This window comes from Salvelinus namaycush, chromosome 5 (assembly GCF_016432855.1).
Source record: "Salvelinus namaycush isolate Seneca chromosome 5, SaNama_1.0, whole genome shotgun sequence".
NCBI lineage: Eukaryota > Metazoa > Chordata > Actinopteri > Salmoniformes > Salmonidae > Salvelinus > Salvelinus namaycush.
The window spans coordinates 66374595-66398464 of NC_052311.1; the positions used below are offsets into that span (position 1 = coordinate 66374595).

Below are 23870 nucleotides of genomic sequence, written 5' to 3' on the forward strand. Positions count from 1 at the left end.
TAAACCCACTCACCTTCGTTTAACGCGCTATTGGCCACTTTCACCTGATCACTGTTGCTGTGGCCAATCAAGTCGAAGCCTTTGTCCGAGAGGTAATCAATCAGCGAATGACGAGAGTCCACAGACTTCATCTCATCCGTCAGGATGTTCTTATCTCGTTCTATTGACACAGGAACAGTCTTGGTAGTAATGCAGTAACAGTAAAGACACAGGAACAGTCTTGGTAGTAATGCAGTAACAGTAAAAACACAGGAACAGTCTTGGTAGTAACAATAAAAACACAGGAACAGTCTTGGTAGTAATGCAGTAACAGTAAAAACACAGGAACAGTCTTGGTAGTAATGCAGTAACAGTAAAGACACAGGAACAGTTTTGGTAGTAATGCAGTAACAGTAAAGACACAGGAACAGTCTTGGTAGTAATGCAGTAACAGTAAAAACACAGGAACAGTCTTGGTAGTAATGCAGTAACAGTAAAGACACAGGAACAATTTTGGTAGTAATGCAGTAACAGTAAAAACACAGCAACAGTCTTGGTAGTAATGCAGTAACAGTAAAGACACAGGAACAGTCTTGGTAGTAATGCAGTAACAGTAAAAACACAGGAACAGTCTTGGTAGTAATGCAGTAACAGTAAAAACACAGGAACAGTCTTGGTAGTAATGCAGTAACAGTAAAGACACAGGAACAATTTTGGTAGTAATGCAGTAACAGTAAAAACACAGGAACAGTCTTGGTAGTAATGCAGTAACAGTAAAAACACAGGAACAGTTTTGGTAGTAATGCAGTAACAGTAAAGACACAGGAACAGTTTTGGTAGTAATGCAGTAACAGTAAAAACACAGGAACAGTCTTGGTAGTAATGCAGTAACAGTAAAAACACAGGAACAGTCTTGGTAGTAATGCAGTAACAGTAAAAACACAGGAACAGTCTTGGTAGTAATGCAGTAACAGTAAAAACACAGGAACAATTTTGGTAGTAATGCAGTAACAGTAAAGACACAGGAACAGTCTTGGTAGTAATGCAGTAACAGTAAAGACACAGGAACAATTTTGGTAGTAATGCAGTAACAGTAAAAACACAGGAACAGTCTTGGTAGTAATGCAGTAACAGTAAAAACACAGGAACAGTTTTGGTAGTAATGCAGTAACAGTAAAGACACAGGAACAATTTTGGTAGTAATGCAGTAACAGTAAAAACACAGGAACAGTCTTGGTAGTAATGCAGTAACAGTAAAAACACAGGAACAGTTTTGGTAGTAATGCAGTAACAGTAAAGACACAGGAACAATTTTGGTAGTAATGCAGTAACAGTAAAAACACAGGAACAGTCTTGGTAGTAATGCAGTAACAGTAAAAACATAGGAACAGACTTGGTAGTAATGCAGTAACAGTAAAACACAGGAACAGTCTTGGTAGTAATGCAGTAACAGTAAAAACACAGGAACAGTCTTGGTAGTAATGCAGTAACAGTAAAAACACAGGAACAGTCTTGGTAGTAATGCAGTAACAGTAAAGACACAGGAACAATTTTGGTAGTAATGCAGTAACAGTAAAAACACAGGAACAGTCTTGGTAGTAATGCAGTAACAGTAAAAACACAGGAACAGTCTTGGTAGTAATGCAGTAACAGTAAAGACACAGGAACAATTTTGGTAGTAATGCAGTAACAGTAAAAACACAGGAACAGTCTTGGTAGTAATGCAGTAACAGTAAAAACATAGGAACAGTCTTGGTAGTAATGCAGTAACAGTAAAAACATAGGAACAGTCTTGGTAGTAATGCAGTAACAGTAAAAACACAGCAACAGTCTTGGTAGTAATGCAGTAACAGTAAAGACACAGGAACAATTTTGGTAGTAATGCAGTAACAGTAAAAACACAGGAACAGTCTTGGTAGTAATGCAGTAACAGTAAAAACATAGGAACAGTCTTGGTAGTAATGCAGTAACAGTAAAAACATAGGAACAGTCTTGGTAGTAATGCAGTAACAGTAAAAACACAGCAACAGTCTTGGTAGTAATGCAGTAACAGTAAAACACAGGAACAGTCTTGGTAGAAATGCAGTAACAGTAAAAACACAGGAACAGTCTTGGTAGTAATGCAGTAACAGTAAAAACACAGGAACAGTCTTGGTAGTAACAGTAAAAACACAGGAACAGTCTTGGTAGTAATGCAGTAACAGTAAAAACACAGGAACAGTCTTGGTAGTAATGCAGTAACAGTAAAAACACAGGAACAGTCTTGGTAGTAATGCAGTAACAGTAAAAACACAGGAACAGTCTTGGTAGTAATGCAGTAACAGTAAAAACACAGGAACAGTCTTGGTAGTAACAGTAAAAACACAGGAACAGTCTTGGTAGTAATGCAGTAACAGTAAAAACACAGGAACAGTCTTGGTAGTAATGCAGTAACAGTAAAAACACAGGAACAGTCTTGGTAGTAATGCAGTAACAGTAAAAACACAGGAACAGTCTTGGTAGTAACAGTAAAAACACAGGAACAGTCTTGGTAGTAATGCAGTAACAGTAAAACTAAATAAACATCAGTAATAACACCATTAACAACGACATTATCAACATCTAGAAGCTCAATGGCTTGAAAGAGGTGCTTTGTTGTCTGTTCTCACCAATGCTGTTTTTCAACAAGACTCCTCCATTTTCAGTGGGGCTGAGAGGGGGTTGAGGAAACCTGAAAGAAAGAGAAAGCGAGAAAGAAATGTGATCGGCGGCAGGGAGGCTAGCGGTTAAGAGCGCTGGTCCAGTAACCGAAAGGTCGCTGGTTCAAATTCTCAAGCCGACTACGTGAAAAATCTGTCGATGTACCCTGAGCAAGGCGCTTAACCCTAATTGCTCCTTTAAGTCACTCTGGATAAGAGCGTCTGCTAAATGACTAAAATGTGAAATGTGATCAGTGCTCAGAGGACTGGCTTATAACATTGCACACTCAGAGCTGTGTTGACTCACGTGGTGGGGCTGTATGGGTTTCCTCCTCCAGTTAAGATGCTGTTTCCTCTCTTCAGGTCAGATGGAGGTCCTGTCTTCTTCAGCTCATCTACCGCCATCTTGATCACATCTGTCCAGCTTCACACAACAAAGCCACATCACCACTACAGTCGGTGCTTTGTCTTTATCTTCATATCATCCACCTCTCATCCTCCCTCCCCATAAACCTCTCTCCTCTCCCACACTCACTTCTCCCTCTCCCCTCCCTTCCCAATCCCCTTCTCTCCCCCACTCACTTCTCCCAATCCCCTTCTCAAACCCTTCTCTCCCCCACTCACTTCTCCCAATCCCCTTCTCTCCCCTTCCCAAACCCTTCTCTCCCCCACTCACTTCTCCCTCTCCCCTCCCAATCCCCTTCTCTCCTCTCCCCCTCCCAAACCCTTCTCTCTCCTTCTCCCACACTCACTTCTGCCTCTCCCAATCCCCTTCTCTCCTCTCCCCTTCCCAAACCCTTCTTTCTCCCTCTCCCCCACTCACTTCTCCCTCTACCCTTCTCTCCTTCTCTCCCTTTCCCAAACCCTTCTCTCCCCCACTCACTTCTCCCTCTCCCCTTCCCAAACCCTTCTCTCTCCTTCTCCCACACTCACTTCTGCCTCTCCCCTCCCAATCCCCTTCTCTCCTCTCCCCTTCCCAAACCCTTCTCTCTCCCTCTCCCCCACTCACTTCTCCCTCTCCCCTCCCAATCTCCTTCTCTCCTCTCCTCTCCTCTCCTCTCCCCTTCCCAAACCCTTCTCTCCCCCACTCACTTCTCCCTCTCCCCTTCCCAATCCCCTTCTCTCCCCTTCCCAAACCCTTCTCTCTCCCTCTCCCACACTCACTTCCTCCTCTCCCCGACAGATTGAGCCACCAGTTCGTAGATCTGAGCCCCGCTGTCCCAGGTGAAGATCACATAGAAGGCCTTACGGTCTGACAGAGGGACAGAAGAGAGGGGGATTGATATGACATATCCCTGCAAGGTGTGTGTGTGTGTGTGTGTGTGTGTGTGTCTGTGTGTGTAGCTCCATGTTGATGATGTTGTGTTTTCTTGAATACCAAATATGGCAGGTGTTGTTGTTGTGGGGGGAGGCCGGAGACAGATGCTCTTTTTGGAAGTGGGTTGCTCTTTTGACTCTTACATGGATCAAACCCTGTGCTGTCAAGTTTCTGAAATACCAGCCTCTTGAGTCATGCCTGAACAGCCTTTGGCCGTGTACATAGGCTGACAGTGCATGGCCATCAGATTGCAGGACTTCATAGGGAAAAAGGCAAAGCAGCTAGCAAGGTACTGCTCTTTGCTCTTTGTCATGGACAGCCTAGCTGCATGGAGAAGGTGCTTTGACACTACGTGTGCCCATGTATCTGTGAACCTTTGAAATGTTTGAATCGTTCGGGACTGTAATGTGATTTGTGCATTCAAATGAAGTATTTAAAGATGTGCGTGTCTCACCTGTGGCCACCTCTCGGAGGAAGGCAGAGTCTAGTTTTATGATAGGGCTGAGCATCTGCTTGCCCTCCTGAACAGCGATGTTACTCTTACTCTGACACTTCAACACCATCTTATCATCCTGCTTCTGTAACAGCACCAACAGATCCCCCAGCAACACACACTGCACTTCTGAGAGGGGGGCAGGAACAGGGAGGAGAGGAGAGGAGGAGAGGAGGAGGAGGAGAGTGGGACAAGAACAGGGTGGAGAGGAGGAGGAGGAGAGGAGGAGAGTGGGACACGTAGTAAACAGCAGAAGAACAACAGTTTGGGTTTTTGTAAAATGAAATCAGACAGACGATTGGTTGATACATTAAAACAAACTAATGTTTGTAGAGTTGATAGTGCACCTAATGTTTTCTCCTTGGTCACTCTCCAGGTCAGAGGCCCCTCATAGATCATCCTTCTCTGGGCCAGGTCAAGGTACTGAGAGAGAAGAGAACAACTGATAAAGAATGAGAGAACGGGACGACTGTAGAAAGGATAGCATGAAGAGCACTGGACCACACTACAAGAAGCCCTCACTATTGTCAGTCACCTTGTACTCCAGATACAGCTCGTTACTGGGTTTGAGTCCTGAGGTGTCCAGCCTGCGCTGGTAGTCTTTCAGGGTCTGGAGGGAGAGAGAGAAATCATTTGTACTGTGTGTGTGTGTGTGTGTGTGTGTGTGTGTGTGTGTGTGTGTGTGTGTGTGTGTGTGTGTGTGTGTGTGTGTGTGTGTGTGTGTGTGTGTGTCTCACCAGCAGGTTCTCCATCTGTTTGACCTCCTCGTTGACGTGGTTGAGGATCTTCCTACAGCACTCTGCACTCTGCTGAATACTCTCCTTCTCCAAGGTGTCCTCTACGGGAATACACACAACACGTCACAACACACACACTCTCTCTGAATGAGAACAGGGAAGGACATACACAGACCTGTGCACTTGGCAATGTTTTCCAGCAGTAGGGGGTATTTGGTGAGCCTCTGCATCTCAGTGGGGATGATGTCCTTCAGCTGCAGCCTACGACACTGAGGCCTACTCTCTGCCTCCAGTATGAAGGAGTTGAAACGAGGGTCTTTCTTCTGTCTCATCTTCAGCTGTTCCAGGGCCCACGTCTGGTGACTACAGAACCTAGACGTCAGCTTCTGAAACCACTCACCCTCTGTCCCTCCAAACTAGACAGAGAGAGATGGGGAGAGAGAAAGTGAGAGAGAGAAAGAGGGGGTGATTAAAAGCTTTCTTTAGGGATCCATTTCCCTAAGTATCCACTTCATATAAGGGATGAGGGTGTTAGGCTGAAATGGGGTGAGGGGCAGAGAGAGAGGGCAGTGAGGGGCACAGACGGGGATGATGGAAGGTGACCTGTTCTTTACCCTGTTGAGTAACGTGGTTCCGATGGCCTTGACGATGAAATTGTGCTGACGCAGCTTCTTCAGGTGCTCATAGAAAGCATCTGCACAGAAACACACAGGGAGCACAGCGGTTGGACTGGGGTAGACTTATGGTTGGGTTATTATGGTCAGACTGAGATCAATTTACGATTGGACTCCAGTTACACTAGGGTTCATTTACTAGTCATGAGGGGAAAATATTGTTACAGTTATATATCAGGATATAATTTTGGAAGGTATGCTGTATTATTTTGACAGTATCGCAATATTATTTTTGCGCTAGTTGCACCAAAGTTCCAGTATTTTCCTTCAGAGCTTATTCTCCATCTTCTTTTTAAATAAGGAACCAATTTATTTTCAGCACTTTTATTTCCATGACTGATCAAAACTTGTTTTCTTATGACTCTCTCTTGTCCTCCTGCAGCAGACGTATGGTGAGAGCTATGGTTGGAACATGGAATCGCAATAAAATTACAGCATCGAATCGCAATACATATCGTCTCGGCACCTAAGCATCGTGGTAACATCGTATCGTGAGGTCTTTGGCAATTCCCAACCTTACAATTTACAGTGGTCAGACTGACTTCAGCCAGTATCAGAACTGTAGAAGTGCTGTTGTCGGGTAACGGTCACAGCCATGCAGTAGCAGTCATGTAGTCATACTGTGTAAGTGTGGTTGTATGTCAGGGGTTTTGCGGTCGTACTGTAGTTGGGGTTACAGTCGTCCAGTGGCAGTACATTGGTCATGTGGTTGTACTGTAGCGGGGGTTATGGTGATACTACGGTCAAGCAGCGGTGGGACCGTACTCACAGTGCATGTCTATGATCTCATCCAGGCTGGGGAAGATGGTGGCCAGCTCTGTGGCGGTCATGAGTTCCTCTCTCTCCAGAGGCTTCCAGAACACTGTCTGCAGAACACTCAGCATGCGCACGTGGGCGTGCTCCGTCGCAAACAACTCTGAGAGAGAGAGAGATTACTCTAGTGCCAATTAATTCACAATATTTTGCATCAGATGAGTAGCAGCTCAATGTTACACCGCAATTATTTATAAACCTTTGTTTTTCCTCCTCCGTTGGCTGGATCCCTCCATCCCCCACCCCTCCCCCATCTCTCCTCACCGTTGATGACCTCCTGTCGCTTGGTCTCCTTCTTGCTGAGGTCTTTGAGGGTGTCTGGGGGGGTGTGTTCTCTCCAGTTGGGCGGGTCCTGCTCCAGCTCCAGGAGGCGAGGGTCCTGTTCCTCCTGCTGGGGGGTGGGGCCAGAGAGGGAAAGACCTGGGAGCACACCCTCGGGGAGTAACACCCCTTCATCAACACTGATGGAAGAGAGGACGACGACAGAGGAGGAGGAGAGGGGCAGGTATAAGGGTATGGGGATAAAGGGTATGGGCGATAATATGAAAAGAATCTAACGCAAAGCTAGAAAACCTGTTTGGGTTGAGAAGCATTTGGATTGGGACAGTACGCTATTGGCTGGTTCAAAGTCTACATAATCCACACACAGCACTAACATTACACGTAGTTACAGTTGATACTGTAGCCCTGACTAAGAAAATAACTCTGGCTCTGACCCTCCTCCTCCAGTCAAGCTGTGTCACAGCATGGATCTCTTCCTGTCTTAATGAAGCTGCTGGGGACACAGTGGAAGAAGCTTCCATTCACTCTCACTCAGCCTTTCTGTCTTATAGTCAGACATCAGACAGTCAGTAAAGCAAAGTTAGTTGGTCAGTAATGTCAGTGAGTCTATCAGCCTGTCCATCAGTTACTATAGTCAGTCAGTCTGCCTGTCCATCAGTTACTATAGTCAGTCAGTCTGCCTGTCCATCAGTTACTATAGTCAGTCAGTCTGCCTGTCCATCAGTTACTATAGTTAGTCAGTCTGCCTGTTCATCAGTTACTATAGTTAGTCAGTCTGCCTGTCCATCAGTTACTATAGTCAGTCAGTCTGCCTGTCCATCAGTTACTATAGTTAGTCCGTCTGCCTGTCCATCAGTTACTATAGTCAGTCAGTCTGCCTGTCCATCAGTTACTATAGTCAGTCAGTCTGCCTGTCCATCAGTTACTATAGTTAGTCCGTCTGCCTGTCCATCAGTTACTATAGTCAGTCCGTCTGCCTGTCCATCAGTTACTATAGTCAGTCAGTCTGCCTGTCCATCAGTTACTATAGTCAGTCAGTCTGCCTGTCCATCAGTTACTATAGTCAGTCAGTCTGCCTGTCCATCAGTTACTATAGTTAGTCAGTCTGCCTGTCCATCAGTTACTATAGTCTGCCTGCCTGCCTGTCCATCAGTTAGTATAGTCATTCAGTCAGTCAGTCTGCCTGCCTGTCCATCCATCAGTTAGTATAGTCAGTCTGCCTGCCTGTCCATCAGTTAGTATAGTCAGTCAGTCTGACTGTCCGTCCATCAGTTAGTATAGTCAGTCAGTCAGTCTGCCTGCATGTCCGTCCATCAGTTAGTATAGTCAGTCTGCCTGCCTGTCCATCAGTTAGTATAGTCAGTCAGTCTGCCTGCCTGTCCATCAGTTAGTATAGTCAGCCAGTCTGCCTGCCTGTCCATCAGTTAGTATAGTCAGTCAGTCTGCCTGTCCATCAGTTAGTATAGTCAGTCAGTCTGCCTGCCTGCCTGTCCATCAGTTAGTATAGTCAGTCAGTCTGCCTGCCTGTCCATCAGTTAGTATAGTCAGCCAGTCTGCCTGACCATCAGTTAGTATAGTCAGTCAGTCTGTCCATCAGTGACTCTGTCCATCTGTGGCTGTGCTCCTCTCTCTCCCCCTGTGAGAGAAAGGGGGGGTAGGGGGTCTGCCTTACGAGGGGTGGGGAGAGGTCGGGGAGGAGTGTGCTGCCGTGGCGGCGGCTTGCAGGTCCACGTCGCTACGGGAACGCGACTGTTTGGCCCGGGAGGAGCCACGGCGACGGGAGGAATGTCTGTCCACACGAGCACTCTCACTGCGCCCCACACGCCTGGGGAGGGAGGGAGGGAGGAGGAGAGTACATCGAGGGAAGGGAGAGAGGAGAGCCAGTGGGTGGAAAAATACAAGGAGGATGGTAGTATAAGGAGGAAGGCAGGGGAGGAGAGGAAGTGGAGACAGATGGAGTGAGGAGTACAGGAACCACAAGGAAATGGTCCAAAAGACCAAACCAAAGAGTACAGAGTGGAACAACGAAGACAGGGGAGATATTAGGATCAAGTGGATCCAAGCAGGAGAACCATTACAGAGGAAGTCAATGTGATGTCAAAGGAATGTAGAGGATCAAAGGAAAAGCACACAAGAGATGTGACAGAGAATGGATGGTTAGACTCAGGAGCATAGAGACACTCCACACAGTCCTGGGTTACTGCTTAATGACTAGCCCTATTAGAAACACATTGGAAGCCCATCTACCTCAACACTATTAGTTAAGAAAGCGGTCCTTAGTAACATCTCAGTGTGTCTGTGTACCAAGGCCTTTCAATTACGCAATGTTAAAATGGCAATCAATTGGGCTTATCAGCTTTCCAATCTCACACACAGTACACACACAGACAAGAAGACAGCTCACTCACGTCACTCCAAGGTACAGGATAAACAATACTTAGCCATGCAGTGTGTGTGTGTGTGTGTGTGTGTGTGTGTGTGTGTGTGTGTGTGTGTGTGTGTGTGTGTGTGTGTGTGTGTGTACAGTAACGCAGGATGGACTGTGTGTTATCAATATGAGGCCCAGTGCGTGTCCGTATCCCTGTCGCAGAGAAGTAGAAACCCACCTTGTCTTGCGTCTGTAAAAACACGGGACAGCACAGTTACATAACCACCACAACCACTCAACAGTAACACACCCCCTTTCTACAAACCTCCAACTCCCCCCATCAACCGCTGCAGCACACGGACGGAAGCTAACAGCACTGAACGCACTGTAAAACCACAGAAAGCAAAGCACGCCCACAAACACAAGACGTCTGCTGTCCTGAACATGGTACCACATGAAGCCCTGTGAAGACTGGACAACAGAACATAGCGGAACCCTATAGAACCACACACACTGATGCCTTCTGCAAGCAACAGACATGAAAGCGAACCAGACCTCACTGCTTGACTTACAATAGGACTGGGATAAAGCCGACAACAGACAAATCTAAAGCTGGACCGCACGGCTGAAGCACAGTAAAAGTCAACTTAAGTCAACTTAAGCCTGTAGAGATACAATGCTGTACAAACCAAATATAGCACAATGAATGCCCAACTCAGACAGAAGCACAACCCCAGACAACATAACAACGTTATGCCAGCTTTACCCAGCTCTGGTACTTGAGTCTAGCCTGCAGACACACAGACAAGATGACACACTACAGTACAATGTTAACTATTATACACTTAACTTGCTCTGAATAACTGAGCAGAGTCAGCATCGCACAAACAAGGAGACAGCAGTGGTGCTTTGGAAGAGGAGCAAACACAAACATGAAAAATGGACACACACAGAGTGAAAGAAAGTGGAGAACAGGTAAACAAAACAAGACATTTGGGGTAGAGGAGAATGGAAGAGGGGGTTGCGGGCTGGAGAGGAAGACCAGGTCCCTGTAGCCCCAGTAAGGGTCCATCTCCAAATGCTGGGTAGGTCTTAGTGATGTTCGCTACATGGAGCTGCTCTGGCAGGCCAGGGCTAAGGTGTGGTAGGTAGGCTAGGCAGCACAGTACACAGCAGGGACGGACGGAGACACTGAGGGAGTTTTACCACGCTTCCTCAGTCTTAGCATAGCCACTGACCCCTAACCTTTTTAAAATGTTTGACTGTATGTTCAACTCTACCTAATGGTGTTGGGTCTATGTTGGTCTTTGGTTTTATACATCTCATCTACTCCACCCCCCCGTCTCTTTACCTCTCTCTTCCTCTATTTATCCCTTACTACCTCTCTCTCACCTGTCTTTGTCCAGGTTTTCCTCCAGGGGGGGTTCATTGGGTGAGGGGGGCTCCCATACAGCCAGCCCCCCTGCCATCCCCGCGGGGGACACCTCGCCCCCCTCCGCCACCAACTGGGGGTCCGAACGACTGCTGAACAGACCTGGGAGAGGAGGGAAAAATAGCACACATCAGATTCACCTCACTGAACACACCCTAAGTTAGGTTGGGTGTTGCTATGCTACCATGTAGCCGTCCAATCAGCCTTACCTATCTCGCTGTGGGAGAAGTCTGGGCTGGAGGTCACACTGATGTGAACCCCTGAGCCCTCGCTGACCTCCAAACCCTGATGGGGGGAGGATCCTGTGGAAACAGACTTCCTGTTTAATGCTGGAGGGGCGGCATCAGGGGCGGAGGAGCCTCGAGAGGGGACGAGGCTGCTGGGAACCTTACGCTCCTGATTCACCTTCTCTTTATCCACTGAGAGAGAGAGAAAGAGAGAGAGAGAGGTAGAGAAATAGATGGTAAAAGGGATGACATTGAGAAAAAAAAGAGTCAAAACAGTCAGTCATTTCCATGAGAGACCATGAGAGAGAGAGAAACAGACAGAGACAGACAGGATGAGTATAGGGCAGTCAGTCGATCTGTGGTGAGAGAGGAGGGTTAATCATTCTCAGGGTGGGGACAGTTTAGTGCCTATGTTCACAACCCTACAACAGACTGACCGTGTGTGTGTGTGAGAGAGAGAGAGCTGGGCGAGATGGACAAAAATCCATGTCGTGTTAAATTGACCAATTGTTTCGATAATGATAAATCAGCAATAAATTATGTTTGGGGGAGGTGCTAGAGCTGGGGGAGGTGCTAGAGCTGGGCGAGATGGACGATAATGTGATAATGTGATGAATGTAACTATTTTGCTCGATAACAATACATAGCCTACAACAATAAAACGAAACGTTGTAAAGGGACAGTTAGGCTACTTTACATTAGCGGGAGGGCTTTTGACCATTTAGTTCCAGTGCCAAGTAAGTCAACTGAGATGGCAGTGGGAACTCAAAACACTAAGCTAGTGATATTGTTGCTATATAGACAAGTAGGCTATTTGATTCATCTATCAGTAAATGTAGGCTAACATCCTACAACAACTTTCCAGCGCTAGGCCTAGGCTACTTGATGTACAACAAGAGCTCACAGTTTTACCAATTTGACGTCAGATTCTGATGGTTATCCGCGTTTCTCCAAACATCAAATTTCAAAGTTGCACCAAACGTCAAATTTCTGCAGGAATCAACATAACGCATAGGCTATTACCGTTGACCAAATAACACTTTTAGAACAATCTACAGGAACATTGTATAGCAAAATCACAGATTTTCGTTTTTTCGCCCACTCTCTAGCGTGTGTGTGTATGTGGTCAGTCCATCTATCAAAACACCAGTGATTACAGATCATGCCATATTATCTACACCTAGACGCAAAACAGCAAGTCAACAAATCAAAAACTCGGCATTCCCCTCAGATCCCCTTCCGGGTTTGATTTGGTACATGCAAACATGCATTGGGGTTGATTAGTAAGGACTAAACCATTCTAGAGATAAAGGGGTGGGGAAGAGGAGATGAAAGAGCCAGACGGTGGTACCTTCAGCCTCCACTTTAGGAAGTTTGACCTCAGCTGAAAGAAGAACACAGGGCAAGACAACGGGTTCTTTTTAATTCTACAAAGACTTTGGCTTATACAGGCACTACGGTCATTCTGGTAGACCCACTTTTAGATGGCGAACGATAATCAAACACCTGACATAGCTTATACTATACGTCATCCATTCTGTTTCTCTGTACCTTCAGTATGCATATGTATTTAGTAGTGTATGCAGTATGTATTTACTGTAAGTATTTTTGTGTTGTTTTTTAACAATGTAGGGAAGACAAACTAATTTCCCCTTGGGTATTGATAAAGTACAATCTCATCTCATATTATGACACTGCTGGTACGTACTGCTGCCAGCAATCCAGCCACCGGCGGCGCTGAGGATGTTGGGAAAACCCCCCTTCGGTTTAGATTTAGTGGACTCCTCACTCTTCTTATTCTGAGATGGAGAAAGAGAGACAAAGAGAGAGCGCATTATGACAAGAACAGTCTAATAATACTGGATAGGTTGGTGTGTGGTATGGACTGTGGACCGTGGAGTCCAGCTAGCTGCCAACCAGACAGACAGACAAACTGACTCACCTTCCCAAGGGGTCTCCTGAAGAACCCTCTGGACTTCTTACTGTCAGCTACTCTGGACTTCACTCCTAGGTGCTTCATGTAGAAGGCCACTGCTGCAAAGATCGACGAACTGGAGGACGAGAGAGAGGGAGGGAGAGCGAGATCTCTGTAAAGTTAGTGATGATGAAAGTACATACTGTATAAATGCATATATATTGGCATTGCAATAGAAACAGTAATGATACACTATTATAGAGGATGCAAAAGCATGAGCTGTAAATAAAAAGACCAGGCGTGAAAGAGACGGAGAGTAGGGGTGGGGTTGAAATGAGAAAAGGGGTGGGGTTGAGATGAGAAAAGGGGTGGGGTTGAGATGAGAAAAAGGGTGGGGTTGAGATGAGAAAAGGGGTGGGGTTGAGATGAGAAAAGGGGTGGGATTGAAATGAGAAAAGGGGTGGGGTTGAGATGAGAAAAGGGGTGGGGTTGAGATGAGAAAAGGGGTGGGGTTGAGATGAGAAAAGGGGTGGGGTTGAGATGAGAAAAGGGGTGGGGTTGAGATGAGAAAAGGGGTGGGGTTGAGATGAGAAAAGGGGTGGGGTTGAGATGAGAAAAGGGGTGGGGTTGAGATGAGAAAAGGGGTGGGGTTGAGATGAGAAAAGGGGTGGGGTTGAGATGAGAAAAGGGGTGGGGTTGAGATGAGAAAAGGGGTGGGATTGAGATGAGAAAAGGGGTGGGGTTGAGATGAGAAAGGCTGGGGTTGAGATGAGAAAAGGGGTGGGGTTGAGATGAGAAAGGCTGGGGTTGAGATGAGAAAAGGGGTGGGGTTGAGATGAGAAAGGCTGGGGTGATGCTGGGTGGAGAGTTGGAAGTTTACCAGAGAGGAAAGGAGGAGTAGAAAGAGGAGCTTGAGAGGGAAAATGTGAGAGCTTTTCAAACTGAGGCCATAAGACCATAAACCAAGTCAGTCTACATCAGCTACAGAATGCCATTTATGGCAAAGTAATGCAACTATAGGACTGCAGTCTGCGCAACGTACAATAACAGTCCTGCAGTCTGCACAACGTACAGGACTGCAGTCTGCACAACGTTCACCTACAGTACTGAAGTCTGCACAACGTTCACCTACAGTACTGAAGTCTACACAACGTACACCTACAGTACTGAAGTCTACACAACGTACACCTACAGTACTGAAGTCTACACAACGTTCACCTACAGTACTGAAGTCTACACAACGTTCACCTACAGTACTGAAGTCTGCACAACGTTCACCTACAGTACTGAAGTCTACACAACGTACACCTACAGTACTGAAGTCTGCACAACGTTCACCTACAGTACTGAAGTCTACACAACGTTCACCTACAGTACTGAAGTCTACACAACGTTCACCTACAGTACTGAAGTCTACACAACGTTCACCTACAGTACTGAAGTCTGCACAACGTACACCTACAGTACTGAAGTCTGCACAACGTACACCTACAGTACTGAAGTCTGCACAACGTACACCTACAGTACTGAAGTCTACACAACGTTCACCTACAGTACTGAAGTCTACACAACGTTCACCTACAGTACTGAAGTCTACACAACGTACACCTACAGTACTGAAGTCTACACAACGTTCACCTACAGTACTGAAGTCTACACAACGTACACCTACAGTACTGAAGGCTGCACAACGTACACCTACATTACTGAAGTCTGCACAACGTACACCTACAGTACTGAAGTCTGCACAACGTACACCTACAGTACTGAAGTCTGCACAACGTACACCTACAGTACTGAAGTCTGCACAACGTTCACCTACAGTACTGAAGTCTGCACAACGTACACCTACAGTACTGAAGTCTGCACAACGTACACCTACAGTACTGAAGTCTGCACAACGTTCACCTACAGTACTGAAGTCTGCACAACGTACACCTACAGTACTGAAGTCTGCACAACGTACACCTACAGTACTGAAGTCTGCACAACGTTCACCTACAGTACTGAAGTCTGCACAACGTACACCTACAGTACTGAAGTCTGCACAACGTACACCTACAGTACTGAAGTCTGCACAACGTACACCTACAGTACTGAAGTCTGCACAACGTACACCTACAGTACTGAAGTCTGCACAACGTTCACCTACAGTACTGAAGTCTGCACAACGTACACCTACAGTACTGAAGTCTGCACAACGTACACCTACAGTACTGAAGTCTACACAACGTACACCTACAGTACTGAAGTCTACACAACGTTCACCTACAGTACTGAAGTCTGCACAACGTACACCTACAGTACTGAAGTCTGCACAACGTTCACCTACAGTACTGAAGTCTGCACAACGTTCACCTACAGTACTGAAGTCTACACAACGTACACCTACAGTACTGAAGTCTGCACAACGTTCACCTACAGTACTGAAGTCTACACAACGTTCACCTACAGTACTGAAGTCTGCACAACGTACACCTACAGTACTGAAGTCTACACAACGTACACCTACAGTACTGAAGTCTACACAACGTACACCTACAGTACTGAAGTCTACACAACGTTCACCTACAGTACTGAAGTCTGCACAACGTTCACCTACAGTACTGAAGTCTGCACAACGTACACCTACAGTACTGAAGTCTGCACAACGTACACCTACAGTACTGAAGTCTGCACAACGTACACCTACAGTACTGAAGTCTGCGCAACGTTCACCTACAGTACTGAAGTCTGCGCAACGTACACCTACAGTACTGAAGTCTGCACAACGTACACCTACAGTACTGAAGTCTGCACAACGTACACCTACAGTACTGAAGTCTGCACAACGTACACCTACAGTACTGAAGTCTGCGCAACGTTCACCTACAGTACTGAAGTCTGCGCAACGTTCACCTACAGTACTGAAGTCTACGCAACGTTCACCTACAGTACTGAAGTCTGCACAACGTACACCTACAGTACTGAAGTCTGCACAAAGTACACCTACAGTACTAAAGTCTGCACAACGTTCACCTACAGTACTAAAGTCTGCACAAAGTTCACCTACAGTACTGAAGTCTACACAACGTACACCTACAGTACTGAAGTCTGCACAACGTACACCTACAGTACTGAAGTCTACACAACGTTCACCTACAGTACTGAAGTCTGCACAACGTTCAACTACAGTACTGAAGTCTGCACAACGTACACCTACAGTACTGAAGTCTGAACAACGTTCACCTACAGTACTGAAGTCTACACAACGTACACCTACAGTACTGAAGTCTGCACAACGTTCACCTACAGTACTGAAGTCTGCACAACGTACACCTACAGTACTGAAGTCTGCACAACGTTCACCTACAGTACTGAAGTCTACACAACGTTCACCTACAGTACTGAAGTCTACACAACGTACACCTACAGTACTGAAGTCTACACAACGTTCACCTACAGTACTGAAGTCTACACAACGTACACCTACAGTACTGAAGGCTGCACAACGTACACCTACATTACTGAAGTCTGCACAACGTACACCTACAGTACTGAAGTCTGCACAACGTACACCTACAGTACTGAAGTCTGCACAACGTACACCTACAGTACTGAAGTCTGCACAACGTTCACCTACAGTACTGAAGTCTGCACAACGTACACCTACAGTACTGAAGTCTGCACAACGTACACCTACAGTACTGAAGTCTGCACAACGTTCACCTACAGTACTGAAGTCTACACAACGTACACCTACAGTACTGAAGTCTGCACAACGTTCACCTACAGTACTGAAGTCTACACAACGTACACCTACAGTACTGAAGTCTACACAACGTTCACCTAGAGTACTGAAGTCTACACAACGTACACCTACAGTACTGAAGTCTACACAACGTTCACCTAGAGTACTGAAGTCTACACAACGTACACCTACAGTACTGAAGTCTGCACAACGTACACCTACAGTACTGAAGTCTGCACAACGTACACCTACAGTACTGAAGTCTGCACAACGTACACCTACAGTACTGAAGTCTGCACAACGTACACCTACAGTACTGAAGTCTGCACAACGTACACCTACAGTACTGAAGTCTGCGCAACGTTCACCTACAGTACTGAAGTCTGCGCAACGTACACCTACAGTACTGAAGTCTGCGCAACGTACACCTACAGTACTGAAGTCTGCGCAACGTACACCTACAGTACTGAAGTCTACGCAACGTACACCTACAGTACTGAAGTCTACGCAACGTACACCTACAGTACTGAAGTCTGCGCAACGTTCACCTACAGTACTGAAGTCTGCGCAACGTTCACCTACAGTACTGAAGTCTACGCAACGTTCACCTACAGTACTGAAGTCTACGCAACGTACACCTACAGAACTGAAGTCTGCGCAACGTTCACCTACAGTACTGAAGTCTACGCAACGTACACCTACAGTACTGAAGTCTGCGCAACGTACACCTACAGTACTGAAGTCTGCACAACGTACACCTACAGTACTGAAGTCTGCACAACGTACACCTACAGTACTGAAGTCTGCACAACGTACACCTACAGTACTGAAGTCTACACAACGTTCACCTACAGTACTGAAGTCTGCACAACGTACACCTACAGTACTGAAGTCTGCACAACGTACACCTACAGTACTGAAGTCTGCACAACGTACACCTACAGTACTGAAGTCTGCACAACGTACACCTACAGTACTGAAGTCTGCACAACGTACACCTACAGTACTGAAGTCTGCGCAACGTTCACCTACAGTACTGAAGTCTGCGCAACGTTCACCTACAGTACTGAAGTCTGCGCAACGTTCACCTACAGTACTGAAGTCTGCGCAACGTTCACCTACAGTACTGAAGTCTGCGCAACGTACACCTACAGTACTGAAGTCTGCGCAACGTACACCTACAGTACTGAAGTCTGCGCAACGTTCACCTACAGTACTGAAGTCTGCGCAACGTTCACCTACAGTACTGAAGTCTGCGCAACGTACACCTACAGTACTGAAGTCTGCACAACGTACACCTACAGTACTGAAGTCTGCGCAACGTTCACCTACAGTACTGAAGTCTGCGCAACGTTCACCTACAGTACTGAAGTCTGCACAACGTTCACCTACAGTACTGAAGCCTACACAACGTACACCTACAGTACTGAAGCCTGCGCAACGTTCACCTACAGTACTGAAGTCTACGCAACGTACACCTACAGTACTGAAGTCTGCGCAACGTACACCTACAGTATTGAAGTCTGCGCAACGTACACCTACAGTACTGAAGTCTGCGCAACGTACACCTACAGTACTGAAGTCTGCACAACGTACACCTACAGTACTGAAGTCTGCACAACGTACACCTACAGTACTGAAGTCTGCACAACGTTCACCTACAGTACTGAAGTCTGCACAACGTTCACCTACAGTACTGAAGTCTGCACAACGTACACCTACAGTACTGAAGTCTGCACAACGTACACCTACAGTACTGAAGTCTGCACAACGTTCACCTACAGTACTGAAGTCTGCACAACGTTCACATGCAGTACTGAGGTCTGCACAACGTTCACATGCAGTACTGAGGTCTGCACAACGTTCACCTGCAGTACTGAAGTCTGCACAACGTTCACCTGCAGTACTGAAGTCTACACAACGTTCACCTACAGTACTGAAGTCTACACAACGTACACCTACAGTACTGAAGTCTACACAACGTTCACCTACAGTACTGAAGTCTACACAAAGTACACCTACAGTACTGAAGTCTGCACAACGTTCACCTACAGTACTGAAGTCTGCACAACGTTCACCTACAGTACTGAAGTCTGCGCAACGTACACCTACAGTACTGAAGTCTGCGCAACGTTCACCTACAGTACTGAAGTCTGCGCAACGTTCACCTACAGTACTGAAGTCTGCGCAACGTTCACCTACAGTACTGAAGTCTGCGCAACGTTCACCTACAGTACTGAAGTCTGCGCAACGTTCACCTACAGTACTGAAGTCTGCGCAACGTACACCTACAGTACTGAAGTCTGCGCAACGTACACCTACAGTACTGAAGTCTGCGCAACGTTCACCTAAAGTACTGAAGTCTACGCAACGTACACCTACAGTACTGAAGTCTGCACAACGTACACATACAGTACTGAAGTCTGCACAACGTCCACCTACAGTATTGAAGTCTGCACAACGTACACCTACAGTATTGAAGTCTGCACAAAGTACACCTACAGTACTGAAGTCTGCACAACGTACACATACAGTACTGAAGTCTGCACAACGTTCACCTACAGTACTGAAGTCTGCACAACGTTCACCTACAGTACTGAAGTCTGCACAACGTACACCTACAGTACTGAAGTCTGCACAACGTACACCTACAGTACTGAAGTCTGCACAACGTACACCTACAGTACTGAAGTCTGCACAACGTACACCTACAGTACTGAAGTCTGCACAACGTTCACCTACAGTACTGAAGTCTGCACAACGTACACCTACAGTACTGAAGTCTGCACAACGTATACCTACAGTACTGAAGTCTGCACAACGTACACCTACAGTACTGAAGTCTGCACAACGTACACCTACAGTACTGAAGTCTGCACAACGTTCACCTACAGTACTGAAGTCTGCACAACGTACACCTACAGTACTGAAGTCTGCACAACGTACACCTACAGTACTGAAGTCTGCACAACGTTCACCTACAGTACTGAAGTCTGCACAACGTACACCTACAGTACTGAAGTCTGCACAACGTACACCTACAGTACTGAAGTCTGCACAACGTTCACCTACAGTACTGAAGTCTGCACAACGTACACCTACAGTACTGAAGTCTGCACAACGTACACCTACAGTACTGAAGTCTGCACAACGTACACCTACAGTACTGAAGTCTGCACAACGTACACCTACAGTACTGAAGTCTGCACAACGTTCACCTACAGTACTGAAGTCTGCACAACGTACACCTACAGTACTGAAGTCTGCACAACGTACACCTACAGTACTGAAGTCTACACAACGTACACCTACAGTACTGAGGTCTACACAACGTTCACCTACAGTACTGAAGTCTGCACAACGTACACCTACAGTACTGAAGTCTGCACAACGTTCACCTACAGTACTGAAGTCTGCACAACGTTCACCTACAGTACTGAAGTCTACACAACGTACACCTACAGTACTGAAGTCTGCACAACGTTCACCTACAGTACTGAAGTCTACACAACGTTCACCTACAGTACTGAAGTCTGCACAACGTACACCTACAGTACTGAAGTCTACACAACGTATACCTACAGTACTGAAGTCTACACAACGTACACCTACAGTACTGAAGTCTGCACAACGTACACCTACATTACTGAAGTCTGCACAACGTATACCTACAGTACTGAAGTCTGCACAACGTACACCTACAGTACTGAAGTCTGCGCAACGTACACCTACAGTACTGAAGTCTACGCAACGTACACCTACAGTACTGAAGTCTACGCAACGTACACCTACAGTACTGAAGTCTGCGCAACGTTCACCTACAGTACTGAAGTCTGCGCAACGTTCACCTACAGTACTGAAGTCTACGCAACGTTCACCTACAGTACTGAAGTCTGCGCAACGTACACCTACAGAACTGAAGTCTGCGCAACGTTCACCTACAGTACTGAAGTCTACGCAACGTACACCTACAGTACTGAAGTCTGCGCAACGTACACCTACAGTACTGAAGTCTGCGCAACGTACACCTACAGTACTGAAGTCTGCACAACGTACACCTACAGTACTGAAGTCTGCACAACGTACACCTACAGTACTGAAGTCTACACAACGTTCACCTACAGTACTGAAGTCTGCACAACGTACACCTACAGTACTGAAGTCTGCACAACGTACACCTACAGTACTGAAGTCTGAACAACGTACACCTACAGTACTGAAGTCTGCACAACGTACACCTACAGTACTGAAGTCTGCGCAACGTACACCTACAGTACTGAAGTCTGCGCAACGTTCACCTACAGTACTGAAGTCTGCGCAACGTTCACCTACAGTACTGAAGTCTGCGCAACGTTCACCTACAGTACTGAAGTCCTGCGCAACGTTCACCTACAGTACTGAAGTCTGCGCAACGTTCACCTACAGTACTGAAGTCTGCGCAACGTACACCTACAGTACTGAAGTCTGCGCAACGTACACCTACAGTACTGAAGTCTGCGCAACGTTCACCTACAGTACTGAAGTCTGCGCAACGTTCACCTACAGTACTGAAGTCTGCGCAACGTACACCTACAGTACTTAAGTCTGCGCAACGTACACCTACAGTACTGAAGTCTGCGCAACGTTCACCTACAGTACTGAAGTCTGCGCAACGTTCACCTACAGTACTGAAGTCTGCGCAACGTTCACCTACAGTACTGAAGTCTGCGCAACGTACACCTACAGTACTGAAGTCTGCGCAACGTACACCTACAGTATTGAAGTCTGCACAACGTACACCTACAGTATTGAAGCCTACACAACGTACACCTACAGTACTGAAGCCTGCGCAACGTTCACCTACAGTACTGAAGTCTACGCAACGTACACCTACAGTACTGAAGTCTGCGCAACGTACACCTACAGTATTGAAGTCTGCGCAACGTACACCTACAGTACTGAAGTCTGCGCAACGTACACCTACAGTACTGAAGTCTGCACAACGTACACCTACAGTACTGAAGTCTGCACAACGTTCACCTACAGTACTGAAGTCTGCACAACGTTCACCTACAGTACTGAAGTCTACACAACGTACACCTACAGTACTGAAGTCTACACAACGTTCACCTACAGTACTGAAGTCTGCACAACGTTCACCTACAGTACTGAAGTCTGCACAACGTTCACCTACAGTACTGAAGTCTGCCCAACGTTCACCTACAGTACTGAAGTCTGCACAACGTTCACCTACAGTACTGAAGTCTGCGCAACGTTCACCTACAGTACTGAAGTCTGCGCAACGTTCACCTACAGTACTGAAGTCTGCGCAACGTTCACCTACAGTACTGAAGTCTGCGCAGTACTGAAGTCTGCGCAACGTCACCTACAGTACTGAAGTCTGCGCAACGTACCCTACAGTACTGAAGTCTGCGCAAACGTTCACCTACAGTACTGAAGTCTGCGCAACGTTTCACCTACAGTACTGAAGTCTGCGCAACGTCACCTACAGTACGGAAGTCTGCGCAACGTTCACCTACAGTACTGAAGTCTGCGCAACGTACACCTACAGTACTGAAGTCTGCGCAACGTTCACCTACAGTACTGAAGTCTGCTACGCAACGTACCACCTACAGTACTGAAGTCTGCGCAACGTCCACCTACAGTACTGAAGTCTGCGCAACGGTCAACCTACAGTACTGAAGTCTGCACAACGTACACCTACAGTACTGAAGTCTGCACAAACGTACACCTACAGTACTGAAGTCTGCACAACGTCACCTACAGTATCTGAAGTCTGCACAACGTTCACCTACGGGAGTACTGAAGTCTGCACAACGTTCACCTACAGTACTGAAGTCTGCACAACGTTACACCTACAGTACGAAGTCCTGCACAACGTACACCTACAGTACTGAAGTCTCACAACGTTCACACTACAGTACTGAAGTCTTCCACAACCGTACACCTACGTACTGAAGTCTGCACAACGTACACCTACAGTACTGAAGTCTGCACAAGTTCACCTACAGTACTGAAGTCTGCACAACGTTCACCTACAGTACTGAAGTCTGCACAACGTTCACCTACAGTACTGAAGTCTGCACAACGTACACCTACAGTACTGAAGTCTGCACAACGTACACCTCCAGTACTGAAGTCTGCACAACGTACACCTACAGTACTGAAGTCTGCACAACGTTCACCTACAGTACTGAAGTCTGCACAACGTACACCTACAGTACTGAAGTCTGCACAACGTACACCTACAGTACTGAAGTCTGCACAACGTTCACCTACAGTACTGAAGTCTGCACAACGTTCACCTTAAGTACTGAAGTCTACACAACGTTCACCTACAGTACTGAAGTCTACACAACGTACACCTACAGTACTGAAGTCTACACAACGTTCACCTACAGTACTGAAGTCTACACAAAGTACACCTACAGTACTGAAGTCTGCACAACGTACACCTACAGTACTGAAGTCTGCACAACGTACACCTACAGTACTGAAGTCTGCACAACGTACACCTACAGTACTGAAGTCTGCGCAACGTTCACCTACAGTACTGAAGTCTGCGCAACGTTCACCTACAGTACTGAAGTCTGCGCAACGTACACCTACAGTACTGAAGTCTGCGCAACGTACACCTACAGTACTGAAGTCTGCGCAACGTTCACCTACAGTACTGAAGTCTGCGCAACGTTCACCTACAGTACTGAAGTCTGCGCAACGTTCACCTACAGTACTGAAGTCTGCGCAACGTTCACCTACAGTACTGAAGTCTGCGCAACGTTCACTACAGTACTGAAGTCTACGCAACGTACACCTACAGTACTGAAGTCTGCGCAACGTACACCTACAGTACTGAAGTCTGCGCAACGTTCACCTACAGTACTGAAGTCTGCGCAACGTTCACCTAGAGTACTGAAGTCTGCGCAACGTTCACCTACAGTACTGAAGTCTGCGCAACGTTCACCTACAGTACTGAAGTCTACGCAACGTACACCTACAGTACTGAAGTCTGCGCAACGTACACCTACAGTATTGAAGTCTGCGCAACGTACACCTACAGTACTGAAGTCTGCGCAACGTACACCTACAGTACTGAAGTCTGCGCAACGTACACCTACAGTACTGAGTCTGCACAACGTACACCTACAGTACTGAATCTGCACAACGTACACCTACAGTACTGAAGTCTGCACAACGTACACCTACAGTACTGAAGTCTGCACA

At 46.6% G+C, this 23870-nt stretch overlaps 1 protein-coding gene across 2 annotated transcripts in view; it reads right to left on the reverse strand.

The window, feature by feature from the left end:
- LOC120048774 (rho guanine nucleotide exchange factor 1-like) overlaps nt 1-23870 on the reverse strand; it is a 68474-nt gene that overhangs the window by 2873 nt on the left and 41731 nt on the right. The window contains exons 9-25 of one of the 2 annotated variants that reach the window (XM_038994981.1): nt 12944-13052; nt 12710-12800; nt 12353-12385; nt 10984-11193; nt 10735-10876; nt 6957-7153; nt 6649-6795; nt 5820-5899; nt 5381-5621; nt 5206-5306; nt 5004-5078; nt 4816-4891; nt 4430-4597; nt 3822-3909; nt 2965-3081; nt 2628-2689; nt 14-160 (exon numbers count right to left, since the gene is read on the reverse strand). In XM_038994981.1, the coding sequence (XP_038850909.1) occupies nt 14-160; nt 2628-2689; nt 2965-3081; nt 3822-3909; nt 4430-4597; nt 4816-4891; nt 5004-5078; nt 5206-5306; nt 5381-5621; nt 5820-5899; nt 6649-6795; nt 6957-7153; nt 10735-10876; nt 10984-11193; nt 12353-12385; nt 12710-12800; nt 12944-13052 (2084 nt within the window). The remainder of the gene's footprint in view (nt 1-13; nt 161-2627; nt 2690-2964; nt 3082-3821; nt 3910-4429; nt 4598-4815; nt 4892-5003; nt 5079-5205; nt 5307-5380; nt 5622-5819; nt 5900-6648; nt 6796-6956; nt 7154-10734; nt 10877-10983; nt 11194-12352; nt 12386-12709; nt 12801-12943; nt 13053-23870) is intronic. The other variant, XM_038994982.1, reaches the window with a different exon arrangement.